Source organism: Camelus ferus, chromosome 17 (assembly GCF_009834535.1).
Source record: "Camelus ferus isolate YT-003-E chromosome 17, BCGSAC_Cfer_1.0, whole genome shotgun sequence".
Classification (NCBI taxonomy): Eukaryota; Metazoa; Chordata; class Mammalia; order Artiodactyla; family Camelidae; genus Camelus; species Camelus ferus.
Window position 1 is genome coordinate 39,114,365 of NC_045712.1, and position 14,024 is coordinate 39,128,388.

At 49.9% G+C, this 14,024-nt stretch overlaps 1 protein-coding gene across 9 annotated transcripts in view; it reads left to right on the forward strand.

Moving 5' to 3' along the window:
• Nucleotides 1-14,024, forward strand: part of ANO10 (anoctamin 10) — a 221,949-nt gene that overhangs the window by 189,709 nt on the left and 18,216 nt on the right. Inside the window, exon 13 of one of the 9 annotated variants that reach the window (XM_032459081.1) lies at nucleotides 52-117. The exons of the other annotated variants lie outside the window; for them this stretch is intronic. Within the exon in view, the coding sequence (XP_032314972.1) occupies nucleotides 52-102 (51 nt within the window). The 3' untranslated portion in view covers nucleotides 103-117. Of the gene's footprint in view, nucleotides 1-51; nucleotides 118-14,024 lie in introns of those variants that run through there. 9 annotated transcript variants of the gene reach the window in all.

The following is a 14,024-nucleotide window of genomic DNA, read 5'->3' on the forward strand; positions in this document are numbered from 1 at the left end:
CACCAGGAGTCTGGGCAGCCGTCTCTTATGGCCTCCTTTCTACATCCTCAGGAAACTCCTGCACCCGTGTTTCTGGCTGGCCACGTGACCCACCCCTCCTAGGGCTCCTTCAGCTTCCCTTTAGATAAATGTATGTATGTGTACTTGATTAGAGGGTGATTATGCGGCAACAGTTGGGGTCATCGTGGGAGGGCAGAGTGGGTTCAATTTTCGTTCACGTTTGCTTATGTGAGTTTTTCCATCCCTGGCTCCAGGGATCTTATCTAAGCCATCAAACGTCAGCTTGTGACAGCCCAGGTTCCCCTGTTATTTGGACTTGTCACTAAAAAAGACACACCTCCGTCTTCCCTCTGCTACTTGGGTCTGTCCTGTCTACAGACTCAGGGTGCTCCAGTCAGACAGCGTCCCTGTAGAGAGGGAAAAACGAAGTTCTCGTGAGTTAATTACACCTTAACATGGCAGCAGTCTCGGGAAGAAATGGCTGGTTAGCTCGTTACTAATCCCCTTGAAGCTCACTTTTCCGAGAAACAGTAACTCAAAGATGCAGTTGTTCCCAAGCTCTGCAGTGCAGACTGGGGCATCTTCCATGGGCCTCCGTTGGACCTGAAACCATCTGCTTGTCTGCAGCCCAAGAATAAATTTTCCACCATTCTGAGCACCATGGCAATGGCAGCTCTCCAGAGAGAGCGGCAGCTCGACCTGAGCTTGGCGGAAGTGCTCCTGCTGGCCTGCTCCTCGAGCCACTTCAAGTTCATTTCCACTGATTTGGTTTGGGAACAAAGAGCCAAAGAAAAATATAATGTCTTTTCGAAATTGAGCTCCACTCCCCTGCTAGGTTCCCAAGCTTCCAGAGGATTAATTCTCCATTAATCTGCCTCCACCAAGGACCCACTTGCATTCGGACACCCACAGTCATTAGTCCTCTGCTGGAGGATGGTTGTCAAAATCAGTCTGATTGGCCTTTGAAGGAATATAAATAAAATGGGGAGGCAAGTTTCTCTTCCAGGAAAATTACCAGACAGAAAGGCGGTATTAAGTATGGCACCAGAGTGGGCTGTGTCTCCCCTTGATTAACGGAGCATCCAGTACATTCTGGATTAACATCTTAGTCATGCTGTATTTACGCCCGGTTTTCCATAACCGGCTCCCTTTCAGCATGACTCCACGTAAGGGTAATAGCAAATCAAAACACTTGTTGCCGAAGGCTATAGACATGATGGCTGAGGTAATCATTGGTTTTCAGTACACACACCAAAAAAGTGTACACATCCAGCAATTTGCTGAAGAACCTCATCATGCTGACGAAGAACTTTTTTAAAAGATAAACCAGTGAGGAAGGTGTTCGCTTCTGCTGGCCATGTTCCCAGAGCTGCAGTCATTTACTCAAGACTTCCCAGAGAACAATTATTCTTCAAACCCCTTGCAATCATATTCTCCACCTGGAAACAGTCACAGAACACATCTTTTTTTTTTCTTCCAACAAATATAGCACTGTTGTACTCAAACTGTATTTTCTCATGCAACTGAATGCCGTGGGCCAGCATAGATTTTTCAGAGCATTCAGTTGATGAGGCTAGTGGAGTGGAATAAGCTTGGTAACGTTAGCTTCTTGCTAGTTACATAAATGGCACCCTGACCGAAAAGGCACACTGTGTTTTCTGATGGTTTTCAAGAGCACATCAGAAACAGTTTACTATGCTGCAGGTTTGGAATGCCTTTTTTTTTTTTTTTTTTTTTTTTTTTTAGGAAAATATGAACAAGGAAGGACTCAGAATATTGTAGTCATAGAAGGTTCCATCACAATCTAGGGAATGGAATTCAAGTAGCGTTGCCTTGCAGAATCAGATACGGGGCCAGCAAGGAGAGATTAATATTTTAAGATCAGTATTTAAAATGACAGTAACAGAAAATGTTTAAAATTACTTACAGGGAATCTTTTTGCAGCAACTTCTGACTAAAATGCTTTGAAAAACAAAACTTGTGCAACATCCTTTTCCCTTTGTTTTACCTTTCTCTCAGTTTATGTTAAATATGGTAGATTTTGTGAGGCAGGAAAAAGATAACCTCACAGAATGTAATACATGTTCAAATGTAATGTAGAAAGTTGTAAAAAAAAAAAAAAAAGTCAACTCCCCTTAAAGACATTTAGGTTTTTTTTTTTTTTACATTTTTTTATTGAGTTATAGTCATTTTGCAATGTTGTGTCAAATTCCAGTGTAGAGCACAATTTTTCAGTTATACATGAACATACGTATATTCATTGTCACATTGTTTTTTCGCTGTGAGCTCCCACAAGATCTTGTATTTATTTCTCTGTGCTATACGGTATAATCTTGTTTATCTAGACATTTAGTTTTGATAGTGCTTTTTCAGTCCAGTATTTTGTTAGCATGACATTCACCTGAGTGTACAATACAAATTAGGTGAGTTAGCTGCTTTTTATCTTACAATTTAGTAATGTAATTTATGGATGTTCTTGAATGGGTTTTTTTCATTGTAATTGTTTTGTATGTTAAAATTAACTGGTAAAATTTGTTCCACTTCCCTGCAGTAATTAATTAAAAGTCACATGAGCTACATTGTATATCTGGGGAAACAGGATTCTGAAAGATACAGGTGCTCGGCTGCAAAGGAAGTCAGACTAGGACTTCGTTTTTTTCCTGATGGCCTTGGCCCCACAGACTTCTCCATTTCCAGTCCTCTTCCGAGGATGCTGGCTGTCTGACTGGGCAGTGGCGGTGGTAATGTATGTGCTTAAATCAGCATCACCAGATACTGGTGAATAGTTCATAGCTAAGATAACTTGAAGGCTAGAAAAGACTGGTGTTGAACAGGTACTGTAACCAGTCAGAAAATATCTAGAGCTTTAGAACTCTTAGGCTGTGACCGTGTGTCTAGAATCCGTGTGTCTAGAGCTGGCAGGAGGGTGACCCAGTCCTGCACCCGGGGAGGGGTGCTCACGGCGGTCTGTCCGGTGAGCGAGGTCAGCCAGCACCACGCCTCCGAGGTCACAGACCACTGGTCTGACTCACTCATTCAGCAGACACTTTGTGCCCCTTTGTTGCGCCATAAACACGGCAGTGAGTCAAACACAGGGCAGTAAGAGAGGCATGGATTTGGACATGATACATATTTGGTGAAACCACAAGTGCTGGTTATAAATCTCCACTTGCCAGACCCTTAAATTATACCTTTGAACTCCTCAAAGGGGCAAGCACTTAGGTTGAAAACCAAACCTGTTTTCAAAATCACAGTGTATCTTGCTGGTTTCCCTTATATCTCTGTTTTCATTTGGTGCTTTGCAAAGTACGGAAATGATCATTCTGAGGATTATAATAATAGAACAAAAACCTATAATATATATTTAATAAATAAATCATGTTAATAAATCTGTTTTTAGAAGAACTGAGATTCTTCTTTGACATCGTTGGAAATGTAACTCTCTCTGGTCAAGAACTGCTCAGTACAGTAACAAGCAGTGTTTTTAGGTTTCCTTTGCTCCGGTTAGGAATTCAGGTCCCTAACTGGTGATTTTAAATGGTGTCTGGATGTTGCTGGGAGTTTGAGTAGGAGTGTATGGAGGAGGTGTCGACGGGCTCCCCGCTCACCCTGCGCTGCCCCCGCGCCCTCCATCCCTCCTCTCGCACACCCCGTACACCCCCCGCACCACGGCTTGCCCTCCCACACGTGGGTGTAACTCCCTGTTATGCTCCTGCTCAAAATACTCCAGCATCTCCACGTGCTTCAGGAGAAGCCCCGGTCCTCGCCCTGGCTGGGTTTCGGCCTCACCTCCCCACTAAGCCCCTCTCGCCAGCCGCCCAGAGCTGCGCCCTGACCCTAGGACAGCACGCCCTTCAGCCTCTGCACGATCTGTCCACTCTGCTGGCTCCCCATGTCCCCTGTCTTCCTGGCAGCGTCTCCTGCTTGTTGAAGACTCTTCTCGTGGACACGTGTCCTGCCCCTGGTACAGTCTGGTTTACACATCTGCGTCCTGGAATAGGCCACAACCAGAGCGTGGCTTGTTTGTGTTTTCCTAGTGCCCAGCTGTGGTGGGTGTGCCTCTGAGAGGGATGTTAGAGCCCTTGGCCTGGTGAGCCCACATGTGTGTACACATTCCCAAAGGTGGTGCTTGGGGCCGTACCGTCGTCCTAGTGAACCATCCGCAAGGCCAGAGAGGCGTGCGGTGCGGGGAGAAATGTTTTGTTGGGGGTTAGAACCCCTGCAGTCAGTTTGGCAGTCTCCTTGGGTCAAGGGACCTTAACCAGCCTTCTCGGGGTTTCTGAAGCTGAGGCCTGGGTGCCGGTCTGAACTCCGGTATGGAGGAGCCGTGCAGGCTTGGGCAAGTCTCCCAACCTTGGCCTCTGTGTCTTCATCACTGAACTGATGACCAGCTGATCCCACATGGCTGCACAGAACCTCTTCTTATGGAAACTCAGCATCCACACTGTGGGGTGGGGTGACCCACGGGGCTCCTCCCTTAGAGGTGCAAACGACAGTCACACGATCCCCTGCACCACAGTGTACAAATGTCTGTGGTTCTTCCCTGAGACAGGGACAGACTGGGGATGTTGTCAATGGAATCTAGTGGTCACTTCGCCCTTTTTCCCCTGCGGGTCACTGGGGGACATAGTAAGCAGCAGTTTGCTTTGGGGAGAGACGTACTGCGCCCCATTTTCCAAGTGCATTCTACATATTTTAACCGTCATGAACCAGGTGCCACACGATTCGTCACGCAAGCCCTTCAGTGCCATTAATGACTGACGTTCCTACAGCTGTGACGCGTGTGCGAGACACAGCCCTCCTAGTACCAGTACTTCTCAGCAGAGCAGCGTGACTCGTTTCAAAATGAGCAGTACACAGGTGGTGAGAGCTCCTATTTTGCCTCTGAGATTTCATTATTGCTCACAACATTTAAAAACTGGCTTCTCATACAACATTGTAAAATGACTATAACTCAATTTTAAAAATGTAAAAAATAACAATAATTGAAAAAAAAAAAAAACTGGCTTCTCAAAATGTGGCCCCGATCAGGTGTAACCGAGCCTCCCGGTGATCTGCGGCTGAGCGGAATGCGGTGAGCGGCCGCACTGGCCCAGCATGTGCCTGGGTCTCTCCGTCTTGTTTCCAGGCGGTGCGGGCTCTCACTCCCCTGGGACCGCGTGCAGACGTGACCCCGCGGGAGCCCTACGTCCTCCGGCCCCCGGACCCAGTCTCTGTCTAGATGCCTGTTTCGAAGGTGCCAGAAGGTGGCACTGAGTGGTGGCCCTGGCAGATGAGATGGCTGCGTCTCTGTAACCGTGACGGTGGCCAGCCTGCCTCTCTGCTGACGGGGCCCTGCGCCACTGTGATGATTTCTTTTCTTTTTCCCTCCTTTTCCACAGTACATTGTCAAGGAGTGGTGAAAATGGTTTCACCGTAACTGCTGTGCCACTTGAAGTCAGTCAGAAGAAAATTGTTCTTCTTTTCAGGCCTGAAGAAGTAGGTTATTATCTTTGACAAAGTAGCTGATGACAATATAGCAATATCAGATAAATCTGCCAGTAATTAGGCAATGATAGGTACACATTTTAGGTTGAAATTCTCGCTCTTTGGGAAAACCCTATAGATGAAAAAGTGGTAAGGAATAGTTTGCCAATTTCTCATAAATTAACAGAAAGCCTTGAATCTTGAGAAACCCTAACACAGCAGGGTCGCAGAAGGCCCGTGGGACTTGCTGGGTCGAGGTGACCGATCTCATGTCACATCTGCCTCCTCCCTGTAAACTGCTTCAAGAGCCCACGGTCCCTCGTACAATGAAGATACAGTGTCCTGTGTACCCCAGGACTCCTCCACGTGGGACTGTTTGGAACGCCAGTGTTTAGAGTTCCCCAAAGGGTAGAGTTTCTTAAAAGCGGAAGCCACCAACATACTGCACATCCAGGAACAGCTGGCCAGAAGAGCCAGGCAACACACAGGAGTTTGAAACTTGCCTAAGACTGAAAGGACAGTTTGCACATGAAAACTATGGCCCAGATTTGAAACAGTTTCTGAATCTTCATTTATTTAAAACCATGACAAGTTTGGAGATCATTTCTGCTTGACTGTTGCATGTATTCAGAACATCAAGACCATGGCAAGGATAGCTTCTGCCTTGGGTACCAAGGTTGTTTCTTAGTGTTCTGTAACCTTGAGCACAAACTTAGTGGCTTAAGACAACACAGGTTTATCACCTCACAGTTTCTGTGGGTCAGGTCGGGACACAGCTTGACTGGGTCCCCTGCTCAAGTCTGCAGTCAAGATGGCAGCCAGGGCTTTGGGCTCATCGGAGCTCAAGTGGAGAAGGTCTGGTTCAAGTTTCCTGAGGTTCACAGAATTCCCCTCCAGTGGCAGTGAGGCTGTGAAGTCCCTGTTTACTTGCTGGCTGGCTGCCGGGGGCCGTCTGGGCTCCTGGGGGCCGCCCATGGTTCCCTCCCACGTAGCCCTCCCCATAGGCCTTGCACAGCGTGGCAGCTGGCTGCTTCAAGGTTGGCAATGAAGAGCTTCTTTGCTCAGAGTCTCTGACCTTGGGGGCAGCCCGAGCCCTCTTTTAAAGGGCTCTCAGCTTGTGAAGTCCGGCTCACTCAACATGGTCTCCCTTCTGGTTAACGTGACGTCAGTGGATCAGGAATATCATTTCTATCCACAAAAGCTTCACCTTGGTTGCGCCATGTAACTGTCATAGGAGTGACGTCCCATCGCCTTTGCCATGTTCTCTGGATTAAAACAAGTCCCAGCTTCCACTCACACTCAAGGAGAGGAGATTGGCTCAGGTGTGGACACCAGGAGATGGGAACCTAGCATATCGCCCAGGGGATGCCCACCACAGACACTCATTGAGTATTTATTGGGTTAAAAGATTGCTCTATAAGCCAGTTATTTGTGATGCAGGACACAGGTTCTCATAAGAATGTGATCATTTGTGGTTGTTTATAGGTAAGCTGGCCCAGCCTATTCACAACAAGGCGGGGCTAATCTAGAATGTTACCGTGTGGTTTACCGTGGGTTTGGAACAAGACAGGGATGTGCAGTACAGGAGACATGCTTCTTGCCTCTCCTGGAGCACAGGGTCCTCCCGGCCACCAGCCCCCCACCACGCCTGCTGCAGTCCTGCGGGGTGATGGTCACATCTGCTGCTCCGCTTCCCGCACACCTGGAGCAGCCCAGTGTTGTGCTGACATGAACATCTTACCATCGCCCCCACACAGGCCCAGCCCAGCCCCAGTCCCCTCTGTGCCCAGGTGAGCTTCTTCTGCTCCCCCAGTCAAAGCCATTCCCCTCAGGAAGGCTCATCTCACCAGGTGTTTGACGGAGAGGGAATAGCGTGGACGCATCACATGCAGAGGAACACTCACTCCATGGCTCCTGTCTGACATCTGATGCTGAGTGTTGCTCAGTTCACTGCAGCACTGGAGTTCTCTGTGTACAGCTGAGAACCGGGGCTCTGCCCTGGGCAGGGTCCCGCCTCTGTTGAACACTCGCTGTTTGCAGGTTTGGGTATTCAGGGATGGGGCAGCGAGTGGAGGAAGGAATACGCCAACCATGGGCTCGAACCCTGAGCAGGGTGAACTAGGAGCTTAGCAGATCCCCCCTCGGAAGGGAGGACAGAGGCGGCTTGTTTAATCCTGGGTTGGTGTGGAAGGTGGTAGTTTGCCATGAGGCAGAAAGAGTGTCAGCCGTGGCAGGATGCTTCCTGAAAAATGTCCTTCTGATTTGCCTGGGGCAGAGCTGAAGTCCACCGTCGACTGCAGATGAGGTCTGGGTGATCTGCTGATTTGTTTAGAGCATTTGCTTCCCACTTGAGATGTCAGCTGTCTGTCTATCTTCAGTGAGGACACCGAGGTGTATTTGTAAATCAGCTTGAAGAGAAGACATGTAACTCGAGTCACTTGTCCCACCTCGGCACTCACCCTCAGGCTGGCCAGTAGTCCCCAGGGGTGGTGGCTGGTGGGGCGCCACGTTGACGGGGCCAGGATGGGGGGCAGCTGTGGGATGGAGGGCACAGGCGGGGGAGGGCTCTGGAAAGGACCAGGACCCCCTTAGCCTCCTGCAGGCTGATGGTGTTTCTGCAGCACACGGAGTGAGGGCTGCTGGGGAGGCGACTGCCTGCCTGGAGGCGAGGGCATCGGTGCACCAGTAACCAGTTCACGCTGGAGCCCCTGGAGCTGACATAAAGCTTTAAAACATGCAAAGTAATAGTGTGTACCACATAGGGGTGATACATCTGGGGGAAGGGAAATGCATGGGAATGATAAACACTGAGTCCAGGGGAGTGGTCCCCTCTGGGGGTGGAGAGTAGAGGATGCCAACCAGAGGGGCTGCCCCGGCAGGATCGGTTGTATCAGCAGTGTGCCTTTCTTAGAGAAGTAGGGCGGATTACATGGCATTCTTTCCAATTCAGTGTCTTTGTGAAATATGTCATCATTTTTAATAGGAAGAGTAATACTTTATAGGTTTATGAGAATTAAATTTGGGGGGTTATATTTATTTAAGGGAAACTAACAAGGGAGCAGGTGCACCCCGGGGTGCATCTCTCGTTCTGTGGCTGCCAAGCCGAGGGAGGGGCCTGCAGGGGTGCTGGCAGCTCGGTGCCTGCGGTGCTGTGTGCACTCCGGGCTCGGCCACCTCTGTCTCAGAGCCCGACGTCCTCCTTGGGGAGGCCGGTGCTGGTGCCAACTTCTTAGAGCCACTGTGTGGTTTAAAAAGAAAGAGCAGTGCCCGAGGCTGGCACTTACCACAGAGTGAACGTCGGTTAAACCTGCCTCTGAAAGTGCGATGGCTTTTGGACGCCTCTAAGAATGCAAGGGAGAGGTTAGGAAATATAGGAAGATGTTTGTATATATCTTATTTATTGTATGTATTACACGCGCACTGAACATTTTTACTTTTATGGGAAGGACTCCATTCTGTAATTAGAACAAAACAGCAATCATCCCAATTTCAATTCGCTGATTTTTCCGCCCTGATGGAAACCGCCTGCGATGTTTGGTAACAGTCCATTTTGCCCGAAACAAATTGAACTGTGAAAATGCTGGTCTGCAAGATGATTGAACAAATCAAAAACATGTGTAAACGGCCAGAGTTTAAAAAATTCACAAGACAGTCTAACAGCAGAAGCCCTTTAACAAAAGAAGTGCATTTTGAAGGGTATTTGTGGTATATTTTTGTGTTTGCTTTTTTCTCCTTTTTAAAAAATTTAATGTATGTTTACTCAGAGAGATTTAATGACAGAACTTCAGTCTAAGGGGGAACCTGAAATTATAGAGTATTTTCCTTTGTTTTTTTGAAATGAAACTGTTCTCCTTTGGATTGTGAATGTGATGGAAGCTGCGTGTTTGAGAATGCAGTTCCTTCACAAACGCTGCGGCCAGCATGTCTTACTCAGGAAAAATACTACAGAAACTACAAAAAAAAAAAAAAAATCAGTCAGACAAAGATTTTGTTTTGATCAAACAAGACCTCTCAGTGCAGTCTTTAAAAACCTACGACTGCTAAGTACTGACTAGGTATTAAAAATACTTACATACGTGTACTTTTTCCCAGAAGACAGAGGCAAGCTTAAGTCCATCATGAAAGATGACTAAGGAAAAGAAAAAAGTTCTTGACAGACCGTGGACTTGATTCTTGACAGAGCACATCTGCTTGCCCTGTGGGTCACAGCGTCCCCTGTCTTCCTCCCGCCGGAGGGCCGCGGGAGCGCTTTTAAAGACGTGTTTGCCAGACGGAGAACAAGACTACACATGCTCAGGGCTTTCCCGGGCCTCCCGCCGCCGGCTCTCTGTATGGCTGGTTGGCCTGGCAACCTGTCCAGCCCTGCCCTCTGCCTCAGGGGATGACTTAGCAGACATTCTGTGGGAAAGTGACTTCCCACATCCTGCACCCTTGTTACCCTCCAGTAGGACTTCATAGCTCAAAATATCCCATTTACTTCTGCCTCCTCTGAAGACCCATTTCAAACTCAAGGAAAAAGAGGAAAAGCATAAATCCATTAAAAAAATGTTGGGAAACAGGAAAGAGCACCGTCAGCTAACCAAAAAAGGCGGAGAAGTTTCTGTAGGGCAGAGAGTGGACCAGGGAAGGATGCCAAGAGACCGACAGCAGAGACGCGGCCCCCGACGGCCGGGAGCTGGGAGCGCCCCATGCTGGAGGGAACAAGGAACAGGCCGGTGCCGGGCAGCCGTCCCAGGAGCTCCACTTCCCCACAGGGAGGAAATCGGGGTGCGGGCTCAGGCAAGGAGCCTGGGAACCGTGGGGCATCTCCAAGTTGCTCTGGACTTCTGTGACCCACAGGGAGGGGCCCAGGAAAGGCCGCAGCACCAGGGCTGGAGGATGCTAACCCTGCACACCCGGGGCCTGGTCATGGCTCCACCTGGGGCTGCAGGTCACCCCCTGCTGCCTGCGCCCCGCACACACCCTGAGAATGAGAGGCCAGTGGGTACATGCCGTCTGCTCACACACCACCCTCCCCCCGCTCAGAGGGAGTCCGGGGTGCAAGGCGAGAGGAGGGCCCTGGAGGCCAGCCATTCTTATCCCCTCGTCTCACCTCCCCAGTGTGAGTAGACCACCCTGCATCACCCAGTCCTCTCTTTCAGAAGTGTGAAGAAAACCAACAGTACGCGAGAGAAAGGCAGACAGACCCCAGGCTGTGCTGCTGACCTTTGACAAAGGTGCGGAGACAGTGCGGTGGAGAGCGGGTGGCCTTCTCAGCAGGTGGCGCTGGAGCAGCTGGGCCTCTACGTGCAAAAACATGGGACGCGGACCTGCCTTTGACACCAGCATGGTCCGCAGACCTCCCTGTGAAACCCTGAGCTGTAAATCTCCTGGAGGAAAAACAGGGTAAGGTCTTTGGGACCGTGCGTTGGGCCAGACCTCTGGGGTGCGCTCCTACAGCGTGGCCCGCGAGGAGCACGTCGCTAGATGGCACAGCGTCAAAAGTAAAAACAGGCGTTTCCAAATCTGTCCTCTCTAGAACTAGAAAGTGAAGAGAAAAGCAGGAGAATCCGCTAGAAAACAGGCGTGGGGGGCTCTGAAACGCAGATGGTTACTCTCTCTGGGCCCCCTCCTCCCCGGGTAGGAGCAGAGCAGGCTGGAGGATGGGTCCAGAAAATCGTAGCTTCCTGAAATCAGAACAACTGATTTGAGGAAAAGCCACAGAAGCATATACGTTCCTTGAATGCCAGAAAATATGGAAACAGAGGGGACTGGCAAGTCGGGTGAATGAAACCAAGCAGCCTGGGATTTACATCCCGCTAAGCTCATGAGCTGCAGGCATGTGAGCTCAGCACAGTCACAGCGTCTGTGCGGCGGGGGAAGTGTGCTGAGAGTTGGAGACGGGCGGTCATGTGTCCCCAGCCGCCAGCACAGGTGGCCTCCCGCGAGCCCCTGCTTCTCTCGGGGGTGCTGAGCGACTGGGATGCCTCTTGGTGTTCGTGGCCGGCATGGGAACCCATCCTGTCAAATGTGGAAATCGCACACAAGTGTACGGTGGTTGGGTCTTTTCAGTTGTTTCCTGACTTCTCACGGATCTCCTCGCTAGAAGAGAAGGTCCGGGCTGACGCTTCCCAGGGGATTCAGCATTCCTGTGCAGGATGGAAAAACGTCAAGGGAGCCAGGAAAACAAGAATCCCGAGGGGGCTTAGAGTCAAGAGGTGAGGGTGGAAGAATCCGACACAGGGAGAAGGGCAACTGCTCCTCCCACAGCGGGGGCTGCGGCCTGGCCTGCCGGGGCAGGGGGCTGGGCCGGGGGGAGTGGGGAGCCACTGCGTACCCGGCCCGAGAACGAGAGGAAACATCACAGCTGGGTCAGAGGGCGCCTGCTGCCGACCACACGGGCCACTTCCCCAGGGTGGGACAGCGTGCCGAGCAGAAGGGATGCTGTCTCTTAGGCACGTACTTCCAAGACAAAAAAAAGCAAATCTGCCAGCACTCATCAGCTCTGCTGGTCACCCTGACTCCCCCAGTGCTTGTGAAAATGAGTGTGATGGGAAAAAGCAGTTACAATACCTGTGAGTGTCCACACTTCCCCTCCCCCAGGGGGATTCTGTCTCTGCCAGCTCAGCCCCTCGGCCTGTGTGCGGAGCAGAACCCTGGGGGGTAGGGAACTGAGGTGACAGGCCAGGCTGCCTTACCTGGGAAGGGCAGATGAGCGAGGAGGAGATCTGAAAGTGGAGAGGGGAGCAGAGACCAGAGCCCGTGCCCGCTGGGCCGAGAGGGGCTTGGGAAGGAGACGGGGCACCCGTGGTCGGCTGCATCGTGGGTCTGAGTGAGACAGGCCATGGAGAGGTGCCTCCAGTTGCTTCTGGACTGTGCTGAAGCGCCGGGCAAGAGAGGGGAGGAGGCCAGGACTTTGTAACCAGAAAGAAAGGGAAAGAAGCAACTGCATGGATGTCAAAGAACTCGCTCTGGGTTTCTGAGCAAGGCTTAAAATACCATAATATAACTAACAACCAATAGGTAGGACCTTCAAGTACATCAGGGGAATGAACTTGTCAGAAAATTGGCCAATTCAATCAAGAGACCTTTATAATTGAAGGGACAAAGACATATGCCCAGACAAAACCTTCAGACTAGGTAGAATTACAGACAGTAGATTTGACATATTGAGTTAGAAAGTACCCAGTAATTTACAAGAGAATGTAAGAATGATGAAATTTATGAACTTTCATACCTGGTGTATTTCTGGGTTGTTTCCATATGAAGAATACATGTTATTAAGTGAACTTGAAGTGTAATGCAATATGAAATCCATAAGTGGGCCTGTCCCAGGGTTGGGGACCAGCCAGTGATGTCATTAAGGAATTAGGTCGGCCTTTTCTATCTTCCCATCCAGGTACCCTCAGTATGTTGGCTTTTATCATGGTCACAGGGTGGATGCCACAGCCCCAGGCATCATGTCTTCACACCCACATCCAAAGGCAAGGGGAAAACACAGTGCTGCTCTTCAGAGTCCCTCTGTATTAAGGAAGAAAACCCTGCCCAAAAGTCCCCCAACAGACTTACCCTCAAGCCCCACCAGCCAGGATTTAGTTTCCCCTAACTATTGGGGAAACTGAGACAGAAACTGACATTTTCAACTTCTAGAGTGAAATATGGGCTCTTACAGGAAGGAAGAAGTAGAGGCGGGCTGGGAAGGAAGGTGTCGAGGAGCAATAGAAAAGAGTGCACCTTGTTCTGACAGATTAAAGTTTACAAGAAGCTCTGAGTGTCAGGAAAACGCAGCCAAGGAGAGCTGCATGAAATGAAGATGAAGGGGAAAGGGGGGGAGAGGTGCGGGGACGTGCTGGATGAGGGTGTTCAAGAAGATCGCAGCGGGCTTCAGTGACAACGGTCTAAAAGGACAAGTTAAAATTTAATCAGGATAAACTGAAGGTCTTGCATTGTATTTTCTTTTTCTTTTCTTTTTTTTTCTTTTCTTTTTTTTTCTTTTCTTTCTTTTTTTTTTTTTTTTTTTGCAAAAATCAATCACAAAAAGTACTAGCAAAAAATAATCTGACCAGACCAAGTACATGTGAGAAAAGGAGGCCTGTCTCCTCGGCTGCAAGTTAACATGAGCTAGAGGCGAGGCTGTTTGTATAACCAGAGGCTGTGGAAGACAGTCACGTCCAGGACAAAGGGGCACGACCCCCAGGCCTCCTGGGCCCAGCCCCGGCCACCTCCCTCACCCAGTCTCTTTCCCTAGATTTCTCGGCCACCTTGGTTCTTTGGTGTCACACACTCACTGCTCAGAAAGCCCAGTGACTGCTCAGCAGACAGCCTCCCTCGATTAACACTTGGTCAGGGACTGGCTTCTGCAGTCTTCCCGGCCCCAGGCCCCCCAGCACCAAGTAGAATCAACCGCTGCCGCCTTGTTTCCCCAACAAACTCCTGCCGAACACTTATACTGGCCCCTCAGCCCTTCCCGTCTCGCTGCTGGACACAGGCCCTACTTTGAGGGGCTTGGAGGATCCCTGGTGCCTGCGTAGTGCCTGGTATAGTAGGTATTTATGACTGTTCATTGGTCTAATGAATTA